Source organism: Macrosteles quadrilineatus, unplaced genomic scaffold (assembly GCF_028750875.1).
Source record: "Macrosteles quadrilineatus isolate MER2022 unplaced genomic scaffold, UCM_ALF_1.0 Scaffold_7__1_contigs__length_78375512, whole genome shotgun sequence".
Taxonomy (NCBI): Eukaryota; Metazoa; Arthropoda; class Insecta; order Hemiptera; family Cicadellidae; genus Macrosteles; species Macrosteles quadrilineatus.
This window is the reverse complement of record NW_026542600.1, coordinates 71,746,869-71,761,478: the sequence shown is the minus strand read 5'-3', so window position 1 is coordinate 71,761,478 and position 14,610 is coordinate 71,746,869. Positions and strand designations below refer to the sequence as shown.

Below are 14,610 nucleotides of genomic sequence, written 5' to 3'. Positions count from 1 at the left end.
AAACATTCCTACGATCTTAATAAACAAGAATATACCTTTAAAGCATTTTTTTTTAGGTGCGGAAACCACTTAAAATTACAAAAACATACGGAACTATATTCTCAAAACACGGAGCACATTTCTTGCCGAGGAAAAATAGCGGAGTGATACGGACCGGGTACTACTTTCTCTAGGGCACCTATTTGTGTTGCCAGCTGAACCTAAAAACGTGTTGTATAGTGTTTGAAAGACTAATTATTTATATGCTTTATAGTGACTGTAGGAAAAATATAATGTGTAACACGAGTGCAAAAGGCCTTTGCTGCACACGAGAGCAATGTTAACGCACGAGCCGCAGGCGAGTGCCACTTTGCCCCCTAGTTACACAAATAACTATTTCACTCTACTTCGCCTATGTGTTCTGTGGAATTAGGTTATACCTAAATTCTACTAAATTTACAATAACTAACCCGAGACGTTTAGCACACAAAAACCTACCGCTATAAATAAAACATCAAATGAAAAAATAACACAAAGAGTTTATGTCTTCCAAAGATTATTATAACGAAATTATTTAACATAATCGATCCGGTAGTTAATTGTACAAAGTTAAAAAGAAATCTCCAACTTTTTTCACCACTATAAATTTGGAGGTTGCTTAATGTTTTCGCAAATAACTTTTAAATGGTGAGGAAATCGACCAAAGTGGAAGGTAATATTCCGAAAGAAAATAAAATTTCCTACAATCTACTATTATGCATTTCTCGAAAATATTCAATAAATGTAGCCAAAAACTAACCTCAAAATAAAAAAAAAAATTAAAATCCCCATTTTTACTTTCTCCCCCTATACCATAGTATATGGAGAAAGTATTGTTTTCGTCAAAATTTTCGAGTTTGAGTTTTGAGTGGATATATCCGTTTTGGGTCCCCCTGGACCCAAAAAAGTGGTTTTCAAAGTGATGTCTGTGTGTGTGTGTGTCTGTGTGTGTGTGTGTGTGTGTGTGTCTGTGTGTGTGTGTGTCTGGATGTGTACAGAGCTAGGGACTACACCTGTGGTCCGATTTCGATGAAATTTGGTATGTAGGTTCTAATCCATGGTATCTCCAGGGGTTTTTTTTATTTTTTTGAAATTTTGATTTTTAATGGGGATTTTTCCATAAAAACCCATAAAAAACCGGAAAAATCGGATTTTCTCGAAAATGGCCCGAACGATTTTGATAAAAATGTAGTATGCTGTGGCCCTTTAAATTCTGAACAAAATGGTACAAATCCCATTTCTGTAAAAATTACGATTCAAAAGTTATGGTAAATTATGTTATTTTCCCATAAAAACTCCATAAAATAACGAAAAATAGGATTTTAGAAAAAAATCCGGTTTTATTTTAACATAGTATGTTATAGCCCTTAAAATTTTGATAGTTTTTTTCATTTTTTAAATTTTTTTATTTTTAATGGGAATTTTCCCATGAAACCCCATAAAAAAGCGGAAAAATAGGATTTTCCCAAAAACGATTTTGATAAAAATTTTGTATGTTATAGTCCTTTATATTCTGAACAAAATGGTACAAATCCCATTTCTGTAAAAATTATGGTTCAAAAGTTATTGTAAATTATGTTATTTTCCCATAAAACCCCATAAAATCACGGAAAAATCCGATTTTCACAAAAATGGCCCGAAAGATTTTGATAAAAATTTAGTATGTAGTCCTTTAAATTGTGAACAAAATTGTATAAATCCCATTTCCGTATATTTACTCTCACCGCTTACACATGATAAAGGTTGTTGACAAACTAATGGGAGAAAGTATGTGTCAGAATGCTGATACCGTTTATTAATGTTTACTATGTCTATTGTCTACATAATAAACGTTTATTTAAAAAAAAATTTTAGGCAGTTTTTGGCTGCCGTTGATTTTTCATTTGATGTGTTATTTATAGCGGTAAATTTATTAGTATAAACGTTATAAAGCATTAAAACCCCGATATTCATGTATAAAAACACCCGGTATTATTGAGTATATCATATTGTCAATAATATTGATCGTGTAAGGTCTGCTAAACTAACCATGCGAAGTTGGATAATTGTTCGCCTGTATACAACATGTACTGTTTGGAATCGGAACACTTTTAGCGGTTCCGGTTATCAGTTATGCTTACACCGAGAGAAAAAATTGCTTAGAAAATATATGGATATCATCAGCAAGTTTCCGTGCTATCATAAAAGTATGTGTATTACAATTGTCATAAGCATTATCAAGGGATATTACCAGTATTTTAAAATACCTTCGAATGAAAAAGAATCATCTAATATGGCCGACAGACATAATGTATTTGTTAAAGGGAAACCGTCCTGAGTCTCAATCACTAGTATGAAATGATACTAGTAGTCACTTACTTTGTCTGCTTGACGCAGGCAGTCGATTCGCCTCATCTTGCCCTTCTGGTCGGGATTGGACAAGACACACATGGCGGGCTTTTTGCCGGTGATGCTTAGTACGAAGTCCTCTCTGCACTCTTGCGTGATGTCCTTCCGTAGCTTCCCCAGCAACCGCGAAGCCCACTTTTGCTTCACTTCTACTTTTTCGTTCTGAAAAAAAGATTGGCATGATTCAATTATAGAATATATATTACTAAGTATTAAAGAGGTGAATATTGATGATCTCATATTCTTTGCCTATGTAAGGCAAAGCTTCCACTTCTAGGTCACTGGTCCTGTATACGATCTATTTACATCTGGATTATCTGGATTATGTGGAAACTGCTGGGCCATGGTGCAAGGAAGGCAAGAACTGGATAAATGAAATAGGCCGCAATCTAATTGAAAAAACAGGTGACTATAAAGCGAGGAGCTACCTAGTTCAAAGAATTGCCATGGCCATACAAAAAGGAAATGTCGCCAGCATCATTGGTTCCTCACCCGCAGACGACGACCTTTCTTCAATATTTTATCTATAAAATTATTGTAAAAATTGGTACATTAAAACAATAATGTGTAATTCTGGATTATATCAACTGTGTCCTGGAAAACAAGAAAAAAATAAATAGGGAGTCAAAACTGTAAACTGTATGCATTTATCTATCATACGATTTCGTACGGAGTAGGTCTATGCATTTTACATGTTAACGCCAAACATTGTGAGTTTGACTAATTGCATTGCCGGCTCACTGGCAGCATTTAGCGTATCTTCACGAAGGCCAAATATGGGCAGATGTTTGGCAAGACAAGGACCGACTAAAGGATGTGTGTTGCGCAAGAACTACAAGGAGGTTAGTGTGATTAACACACTGACAGGTGGAAGCATTGCGGAGGACAATGATGAAGATAATCGCTCTCTCCCTTCTCCTCATAAAAAGGTGGCAAGTGTTAAAACTAATATTGTCCAAACAGGAGTAACGTCTGGAGTGGCTCGTCCAATAGCCTATAATTTGCCGCCCAGTGGCGCACTAATGCGTTGCGCCCGCGGGCACAAGTGTGGCGTGTGCCGCCAAGGTCCGTGGTCCGCCGCCCCTCCACAGTTCCAGTAATTTATCGACCGGTTCACCGTCTTCTGGGGACAAATTCGCAGAACAATGTAGCAATAAATAAAATCAACACTCGACTCAGCTAATCAAGCCGTTTCTTCTTCTTCAGCTGCATTTGTTCACAAATTGACTCGCCAGCCAAGTGACATCTTTATCGTTTCCTCTGTGCATTTCTACGATACAACATCGACGACTTGTTACATTGTTTGGTGCTCGTAACAATGAGTAATGCATTATTGAACTTAATAAAATAATAACGACTTTTGATTTTTGTTATATATCCACTGCTAAAAGGTGTTAACCTGTTCAGCGGTTAAAGTTAACGAAGTTTTACGGCAGAGAAAATATAAACATAGAACCACACCTGTGATGTCACAGGTATGTTTTCTCGGTTTAAATAGATTAGTTGCTAAATAGTCGTGTAAGATCGGTCATGTTTGCACTATGTGATGCGGGTTAGAGATTTATTTACAATTACAAAGTCCGGTCTAGCACGTGTCCCCCAACAAATTCTTTAACTTGTCGATCTTAACGACCTCTAGTTGGCCTGAGACGGTATCACAGGGTAGTTATGGGAAGGAAAAGGAAGAGAAGTCATCGATCACGCTGGCCTTTAGAGGCGCCCGCACGGCCACACCACCCCGCAATGCCTGAGGACGGGGTGGATCTTCGCAGTGAAAAAAATTAATAGCCGCGTTTTCAGCTTTTTTGAAGTAGCCTACCGACCTCAGAACGGGGAAAATTAACATTTAAATGATAGGGGTCGAGAGCTCTCGGGGGATGTGGGTATAAATCAGCTGGGAGTTAATTTCTCTCTCCGTAACCACTAAACGTCAATCTGTAGCACGTCCACTTGATTTGTCGGTGAGGGAACCTTACCTCCGCCTTAGTCGCTCAGTATCCTCCCGGAGGATTCGAACCTTACTGTGGATTTACCATGAACGGATATAACTTGGTCAACTTTGTAGGTGTACTTGGCAAAAGATTAATACATATTTAACTTATATGAGTTTAACGTTTATTTAGAATGAGTTCCGAAGTATTGTACCGATACCTACTATTATATTATATGAATATTTTTTTCAACCCCTTTATAATATTTAATTGTGATGAAACATGCATGAACCTAATAACTCTGCAACCAACGATAGGTGAGTGATTTGAAATTAAATATTAATTGAATGGCTTCATGCAACCATATGTATTTTAGTAATATAACACTGTATGTAAAGAACTATGTAAAGATGCGTACAGTAAAAAAAAAATACCAGGTAAATCTCCTGGTGAAATCTATATTTCAAGGAACTTGACATTTAAAATGGTTGTAACGGAGAACTCTTAGTTTGAGTGACATTGTCATTCTAAATATTCCTCGAGTGATTCAAAGAACTTAGTCGAGAAATTTCACAAAAATCATATATTACGCCTATTCCAATAGTTGAACACCCAATAATATTTAACACGCTTTCCTACCGAAGAGTATGTGCTTTTTAGTGGGTATTACAAAACATTACCGTATTTCCATCACATATCACTCAACTCTAAATTGTATAAACAAAATTGTTATCAAATAAATTAGTGGCACATTTTTGGTTGTGGTAAACGCGGGTGGAAAGGGAAGGGGAGATGACAAGGAGCCGGAAGGAAGGCCCGGCAAAACCCCTCGCTCTATTATACAAACTTGTAAGAATCAAAACAACATTTCCCCTTCTGCCACTTTCTGACCACGAGAGTTCTACTGGGCTCCTAAGGCCTACTCTGTCTGTGCAATAACAAGTACACAAGTACATAATAGTGAGCCTGATGTGTGTGGATGTAGTATACAGTACAATGTTATTCGAATCGAGGAAAGAACGCTTCTATCGAATATCTTACTTTATATTGCAGAAAATTTACAGCTTACTTACTTAGGTCAAATTAAAAAAAAATGAGGGTTAGGAGTGGAAAAACTGTTGTATGTATTATTATTTTACCGTATTTTATTTGTATAATATATTTTATCTACCATTAGTAAAAGACAAGTGTCACGTACGATTATTTACAAATAAATTTATCAATTACTATTTAGAACCTCAATTTTACTATGCCTTGACATAAGTATAAGGTATGTAAATAGATAGAAAATTAGCATAAACACATTTAAGCGGGTGAAAGCATATCACTGTTAATTTTTTAAGATAACAACGTTATTTTTTACCATTTGAAAAATGTTTGCTATCATGCTGAAAGAGGAACATCATAACTTATAATTATAAGACAGTACCGAAATGCCATTTAAATCACTAGCTGCCATGTGACATTAAAATTTCGAGATTTGAAAAACAATTAATGCATTAATTGATTGTACCCATGGAATTGGTTATCACATTTTATATGGAATAATTTTGAAAATCACACAGTATTTACAAATGTAATTTAATTATTTTTGATATTCAGCGTGTGCATAATTCGCACAATAGTATCAAATTAAAACTTGTTCAGCCGGATTATTAAAATTCCAACAATTAGCAAAAAAGTTGAATCGTGTACAGTGTTCAGGCCGGGGTAGAGCATAACCTCTACAGGTTAAATGTTTTTTTTTACTGTTCGCATACCAAGCTTTCTAAACCCACTGTTAGTTTAATATTACGAGGACCTGTAAATTTAGACTTGTGTGAGCAGAACGTAGCGAGCTGAAGATCTACATTGGACCGGTGGAGTACACGTTTCTACGGTTAATGAGGGACCGAGGAATCAATGGGCCTACCAGCTCCATAATGTAGATGGAAGCGGTGGAACAGGCCCGGGCTTCTTCCAATTAGAGATGGGTTACACATATAACGCTTGTCGCTCACACCAACATACTTGGCCGCGACGGACGATAATATCTGGGTGGCCGATGCAGCGTGTTCTGCATTCGCCCCAGAAACACCGTTGATTGTCAGGTGAGTCAACAAATCCAGTAGTTCGGATAGGCTCGTCGGATTATACGATTTCAACCCGCAAATCCGCAGTTTTCAAATCGGTGACTTTGAATTAACCACGTCTTTGCAGACGAAGTAGAACATGCAAAGCGTATGTAAATTATGAAAAGCCCAATTCTGCCTGACACCGTGATAAATATGGACCGGTGGTAAATCCTCTGATGCGGGTAATCAGGAGTTGCAGAGAGCGACAGATCGCCTCCCACGGTCATAGACCCGCTCCATTTCGGTCCGACTGCGGAAAGCTGTATTTACGACCACTTAATGGAATTTACTTTATTTGCGGATGTAACCTGGAAGCTGAGTGATGACGTGGCGCGGCGCGGCGGTAAACAGACCAATGTGAGCCTGGAGATTCCCTCCACAAGCCAAACTGTAGTATCTGCTATGTAACATCCAATTTATACTATCAACTGTGGCACACCCATTCAACTGTATTAACTATAGTAAATTAAACTACATAAACATACATTTTAAAATGCAAAATGGCTTGTTAGGCCAAAACTAGCAGATTTTTTGTCGCTAATGTATCCATTTTTTTGTAGAATTATTATATTACAATACGTGGCAAAAGAGGCACAAAACTTAAAAACGCTTATAATCAATACTGTGATAAATCTATTTCCGGTCATTATGTTATTTGTAAATTAGCTTTTATGAATTTGAACTATTGAATTAAGAAATGTAGTCAGGCACGGCAAAATCTAAGATGCTGACTGTAGGCCTATTAGTGCAAAGGTCAATAACATATGCTTACTGACACGTTAAAATTACTACTTATTTGGACCCCTAATTTTTATCTTACGTCGATCAATTAATATAAATCAATTATCAATAGCTAAAATATGCCGAAAATGTGATGCCTTCCTCTCGCACCAAAGTCCAAAACGCCAACCACTTAGCTATAAACACATCCAACCATAGTCTTTAACTTGTAATTCGAACAAAGTATTCGAGTTTTGTTTTGAAAATTGGTCACATATTTTGATTTTAATAAAGGTCGCCTCATTTAAACACTCTTCATTTTGTGCCATAATGTAGGAAAGTCGAGCGAAGGTGAGTGGCTTCGGGTAATACCAGATATCAGGTCCAATAATATGTGTAAAGTTATGCAATTAGGCGAAGGGTGCTGGGAATGAGACACATCAAATCCAATGCTCTCCCAATTACTAAGGAATTCGCGTAGTCCAAGTAGATAGGTACCGGTCTAGCAGTAGGCTATCGGCCATTCCCTTGCTAATCCGTCTCCAACTCTCTAAGTGTTTACACAATTTTTTATTACTGAAAGCCTTAATAGGCCAACTAAACGTTGATGTAAATACCTCGGCTGAAATATTATAGCGACACATGAAATATTATATTGCGAGAGCAGAGATTTGCCAGGATTTATGTAATGTACATGGGAATTCTAATGAAATTTTGTTGTACTTATTAAATGATTTTCAATTAAAACAAAACAAAACCCAAAAAGAAGATAATATAGATGAAGATTGAACAGAACCACTGTTATGGGTTACCGTGGCAAAAAACAAAATACTAGTTCAAACTATTCGGTAGTTTAACAAAATTAAATTTCAGATAGATATCCTTAAACCAAAGAATTATGCTGTTATTTTGTCACGTTAAAAATGAAAAAAGGTATAAGACCCTTACCCGAGTGATAAACTGTATTTTCGTCATAGGACTACTGCAGAATTTTTAAGTTAACTAATTCAAAAACGTAAATTTCATACATTTTTTTCCTTATAAATTAGCTTCAAGTCTTTTTTCCTTATTACTTTGCTGCTAAATATGAACAGAAAAAATGTAGTTATTTATCTGCATAAGTGTTACTCCACCATAATAATGTTCAATACATATTCAAACGATTTATTTAGTTTCAAGTCTAAAATATTTTTACATTCAATATGGTCTAATTGTCTAACATAAAAGGCATACAACGTAAAATTATATACTAGAAATATAATAATGATACGATAATATTTGTACTAATCAACTAATCTAAACTATGGACTATTTTCTTCTGTAAAATGAAAGAACGAATATTAAAGTCACAAAACTTTACAGCCTCGACTCCAACTACTTTGGACTAAAGATAGAAAACACTTCTTTATTCCTGCATCGCATTTATAGTAGGGAACCAATTCATTGTATAACGAAAACACATTTTCTATGGACCATTGTGATTACTTTAATGGCATAAATGAAAAGGCCCAGTATAGTGTAGGCCCGGTGGTGGGGTGCGGTGAGGTGACGGTGCCAACTCATAAACATAATGGACGGCCAATAAAAGTGTAAAATTAGAACCACATATTGAGTAATTAGGTGGTTAATTATGGTTTATGGACGATGGCTTCCACAAATACTGGAGCGCGCCTAATTGCTATGATTATAACGAACAAGGCCCTGCCTACGAACGTTGGTCGATCCTGGGCCCAACACACATTTACTCTTGAGATTTCCATAGAACTAGAGTGGATGTTTTTTTAATACGTAAGGCACTATGGTAAGTAACATCTTAAGGAAGTATGAGTTATTTTTGTCGTGTTACAATAAATATAATATTCAAAGTGTCGTGTAATTTATCCCCTAAGTCTATTGTATTTTAGACACATTTAAAGAGGTAAAACGCATTTAGGTTCTTTTAGGCATAGGGATTGGATAAACAAGTTTAAATTTTAGTTAAGATTAACTAAACAGAAGCAAACATGAAAATGAATCATATATGAAGCTGTAAATACATGCCTAGAATTGACTAGTTCAACGTCAATGTTTCTTTGCAAAAGTGTTATGAAGTTTTTATTTATGTGTCATTATTTGCTTATTATTTTTGTCTCAATTCTATAGCTGAGTTAACGGTTTTTTAACTTACAGCTTTTAAACTAAATGCCTTCAAATACTTCAATGGAAACCATCTTGAAATCAACAAGAGTACACCGATTATGATTGGTATATGCATAACTGATCTGACCAAGTTATGAGTATACTTACACAACTCTAAATCAGACAAACATAACACATAACAATTGACTTATTACTTATTACGTTTATATATATTTGTATATAAATATATTTGTATATGTTACCACATCAATGATGTTCTTGTTGCCCAAAAAGAGATTATTAGAACTATAATTAACAAAGATCAAAATGAACATTGTAAACCATTATTTATTACTGTAACTTTAATGCTTTGACTGTGATAAACCTTTATATTTATAATGTATTGTTATCTAGTTTTAAGTTGCATGAAACCTTTGCTCTAAGGGGTGATTTTCATTGCTTTGACACTAGGAAAAGAGAAAACCTTGACATTCCTTTTACAAGACTGGAAAAGATTAAAAGAAGCCATATTATTATGGGTAGAAAGTTGTGGAACAAACTATCGCCAAGAATAATTCAACTCCCATACAATAGTTTTAAGAATGCAATTTATGAATGGCTTGTCAGAAACCCCCTGTATAAGATTGATGAGTTTTTTGCTTTACAACTAATGACAATGACATAACCCCAAATGATTATTTAATACCAGCCTTGCATGTATTTTCAGCTTGTCTATGCTTATCTGCTTTTGTATGATTATTTATTTGCATGATTTGTAATAATTCTTTATTATTACTATTAGTTGCTTGAACTTGACTTGTGCCTCTACCAGCATGTATTTATATAATTTGACTGTGTCTCATGCATTTATATAATGTCTATAGACGAATAAATATCATTTCATTATCATTTCATCATTTCATTTCATTATATCTGTCTTCATTTAAGGAACAAACAAACCAACTTTGCCCATGAAGTGTATATACACACTCTATAGTTCACCATTGAAAATTACAGAAAATAATACTATCGCAACATAATGCAATAAGATATGAGAAGCATTTTACCACAAACTTTTAAAACAATAACATAAATATTAACAAGCATACTTCGACTTATCTATAGGAATTAGTGTCATAAAGAGCCGGAAAGTGTATTTGACATTTTAAAGACGGTTCGACATCGAGAGTTTGCAGCCCTGACCGGTCCCTGTCTGTTGGTAAGTTCGTTAGTTCATTACCCACTTCAGTCTAACATAACTCATCAATCTTGGTTAAGACATCGCTTTTAACCAATCAAGTCTTAGGCAAGCTTATGCGCATCAAAATACGAGTAATTGGTGTGAACAATAGGTAAAAATCACATAGAAATCTATTTCTACAACTTAGGCTTATTTAATTACTTTTGAGTCGAATTATTTTTCAAATATATTAAAATTCTTTTGCAACAAAATGAGTGGTTTAATATTTGTCCACAACCTACATGAAGTAGGGGGAAATACTTTAATCATCGATGGCACGTGATCATCATTAGAAAACAAATTTCGTGAAATATAAAATTGTTCACGAATAAAAAAAGATAACCAATCGAAATTATATCTTGGCCAGAAATTATGTAAAATGCACACGTAGAAGCAAACCTGTATACTAAGTGAATGTCTAGTTGCTTGATACAAATTGTATCCAAAAATATAATAAACTACATGCAATAGCCTATGTTTATTCAAACTTAAATCCATGTGAAGCACAAATAACATTATGGGCTTAAATCCTTTTTAGCTGCTATATGGGACACACTTAGTCGTTATTATTACATTATAAAAGAATATCATGAAATATAGACAATTTGCGAAAATGTATTTAGGCAAATACATTGGAGCATATCCATTGGTTATACATACTTCTCCATAAGAATGAAAGTAGCTAATTTCCAAACCTGGGAAGGATTATAATTATTCGCGTTATTACGGCCACTTACTAAAATGTATTTACAAATTGTTATTCCATTTATTTCTGTTTTGATGATTTAATTTTGTTTGTAACTTGCACACTTAGCAACATGAAAGAAGCAGAAAACTCATTTCACTTCATAGAAGTTTATAATATCTATCCGCAAAAAATTGTTTTATTTTGGCTTTACAAGTCTTTATATTTTCGAAACCTTAAAGATTGGCTGGAATTGACAAGCTTAAAATATAAAACTTGATTGTGCACAAAAATGGGACTTTATATAGGTGTATCATGTTCAAAAGAGATGATAAGGTTACTATTATATTAATTTATCAAAATTATTACGAAAAAATCTAAATTAAAACCAATTAAGAGTTTCCGATTGTTTATTTATTTCATTTTATTTCTCTGTGTAAATAGTCATAAAATAAACAATAATATCTTTTAAAATGATACTGTGAAAGTAAACTGTGTCGGTCCCATTTAATTTTGAATTTATTTATAATCCTTTAAGTTATCTCAATTGCTGTTCAATCTAGCCGCAACAGATGGTCAATATGACTACTGTTGTAATAGTGCTATATGGAAAATATGCTATGTTTATTTCGTGTACTATCTTTACAAAGACACTTTTCAACTCATTAAGTTGTAAGTGGAACCTTGATAACAAGAACCTCGATAACAAGTCGCCCTTTATAACAAGTGTCATTTTCTAAACCTCTTGAATTTTATCTTACCCCTAATCACATGTTATTGTAAACCTCGATAAGAAGTCGACCTTGATAACAAGTCTTATTTAATAATCCCAATGAGAGTCTTGTTATCGAGGTTCTGTACCCGCTTCTATCTAGAACCAACGTTACCAATATCAAATACAACTACAGCAAAGATTAGCCTAGTTTGCTGACCTGAGCCTGCTGTCCCATAGGGGTGTTTTGAGTAGCCCTCCCCTCAAGACGGTTCTCCCCAAGGACACAAAAATTGCCCTATTTGTTTAACCAACCCCAAGGGTCCCAGTTACTTCCAGGGCAAGATTTACTTTGCTTGTTTGTATGGACATAATCTAAATCGATGGCACTTTTTACAATCATAGTTGTAGTTTAGTAATAGCTATTATAACTAATAATTTAATATGTAAGTAATAATATTTTCCCTAACTAATATAAATAACCGTACATTAAAATGAGTTTAATTTAAAGTGTGAATATATCGATCAGACATTATATTACACTTGGAGTTAATTAAATGCATGGGAAATATTGTTGAATATTGCCTTGCAGTTATTCATTTAATACGCTGTATTATACTAAACATTCCCATGTCATGAAAATGAACTCAACGTTTGATCAAAACTAGTTTTAGCAATATTAAAAAAGTTGCCTTGTAATCATATTAGTACCACCCGTACAAGTAAAATACGGGACAACCCACATGATAACCCTGTTGAAACGTTCGTGTTATATTTTAATCGTGATAGTAATACTTGTACAATATTACTGGGTAGTATGCAGCTTATACAACTAATTATACTGTCATCCTTTTTATTTAGTATTTAACTTGTTAAGTACAAATCACGGTTGAATTCTATAGAAAGTTTGGTAAAAACATTGAATTTTAAAAGAAGGCTTAAACCAAATGTGTTTCGTGTATTTAAGGAATTTGATAAAATTATAAAATACTATTGTACTGAACCATTCACTTTTGACGAAGTAAAGAAAAGGTACGAGAATATTTAAACACTATAATAACAAGCCAACATTATTGATCTGTTAAAGTACGGAAATAGAGCGTAGTGTCGAAGCTGTAACCGTATATTCGCGATGACAAGAGATTGCGGATTAAACGAAGTAATTCTAATAATTAATCGTATCGTAGTCTAGCGAGTCGTGAGAACGAGAGAAGAAAGTCTAATTTATTACGCTCCACCTTAGAAGGTTTCATTTAGAGATGAAAATAGAAGAAAGAGTAAATTAAAGTGTTCTCCCTCGAGTGCGGAGCATCAGGTGCACCTTTCCACTTTCCAGACAATAGACTCGCAGTCTTGGCATCGGCTAGCAATATGCCGAGATGTGCTGATTTACTTGTGTATGCCCCTTGCTTTCTCGCCACTCGGATAACAAACAGGGAAACCATCGGAGCGTGAAAACTGCTGAATACGGCCTCCCAGCGCCAACCGACTTGCATGGGTAAAAAGGCGAAGGTGTGGACACTGCTCGTCGATAAATCTAGCAGATAGCCCTCCCCATGTGAAGATGTATAAAAATCATGTTGACCAACATTATATTTTACAAGGAAAAATTGTTAGACCTTCCAAGGTGTGACTTATTACTTATTTTGAACATCAAATTACATGTTTACTTACTTTCCGCAAAACATCAAATATGGTAAAAAGTTCCATTGAGCGATTAAATTGAATTAAATTAGTAAACTTTTAATACGTTAAGAAACATTCAATTAAACTGATTATTTTTTATATTTACCATCTGTTCGGAATAAGAATAATATATTTAAAAACAACAGTAGAAATTGCGATTATGAAAATGTCGATTGTCTTCAGATATATTAATGTCCAGCGTTACCAGTGTTATGCGTGTGTTATAAATACATACATATTTCTACCGCATATATTTGATATTTTAAGTAATGATTACAGCTCCGGGAATTGAAAATCACACTTTAAGTTAATCCCTGATATAATTTAATTGTCGCCTTTTTGTACATAAAATATCAATATATGACATTAATTTTAAACCTGTATTCAGTATTTAAAAATAACAATCAAACTAACCACGTTTAGTTTGTAGAAGATATAAATAAGCAATGATATGCTAATAGTGTTATGACCTTTTACCACAAAATCATCTCCCAAAACACTTTTAACTACAAAGAAAGATAATGCAAATTACCAAGTAAAACTATAACTTCACATTCGTCAAATACATCTCCAAAAACCCTTTTAACTGCAAAGAAAGATAATGCAAAATTACCAAGTAAAACTATAACTTCACATTCGTCAAATACATCTCCTAAAACCCTTTTAACTGCAAAGAAAGATAATGCAAAATAAACAAGTAAAACTATAACTTCACATTCGTCAAATACATCTCCAAAAACCCTTTTAATTGCTAAGAAAGATAATGCAAAATAAACAAGTAAAACTATAACTTCACATTCGTCAAAAACATCTCCAAAAACCCTTTAAACTACAAAGAAAGATAATTCAAAATTACCAAGTAAAACTATAACTTCACATTCGTCAAATACATCTCCCAAAACCCTTTTAACTGCAAGGAAAGAAATGAAAAATTACCAAGTAAAACTATAACTTCACATCCGTCAAATTCATCTCCAAAAACCCATTTAACTACAAAG

The 14,610-nt window shown here is 34.2% G+C and overlaps 1 protein-coding gene across 6 annotated transcripts in view; it reads right to left on the bottom strand.

Annotated features, from left to right (window-relative positions):
- The window catches only part of LOC128997802 (nuclear factor 1 X-type), a 241,014-nt gene that overhangs the window by 86,062 nt on the left and 140,342 nt on the right, over positions 1 to 14,610 (bottom strand). For all 6 annotated transcript variants that reach the window (XM_054423519.1, XM_054423515.1, XM_054423516.1 and 3 more), the window contains exon 3: positions 2,377 to 2,568. In XM_054423519.1, coding sequence (XP_054279494.1) covers positions 2,377 to 2,568 — 192 coding nt within the window. The remainder of the gene's footprint in view (positions 1 to 2,376; positions 2,569 to 14,610) is intronic.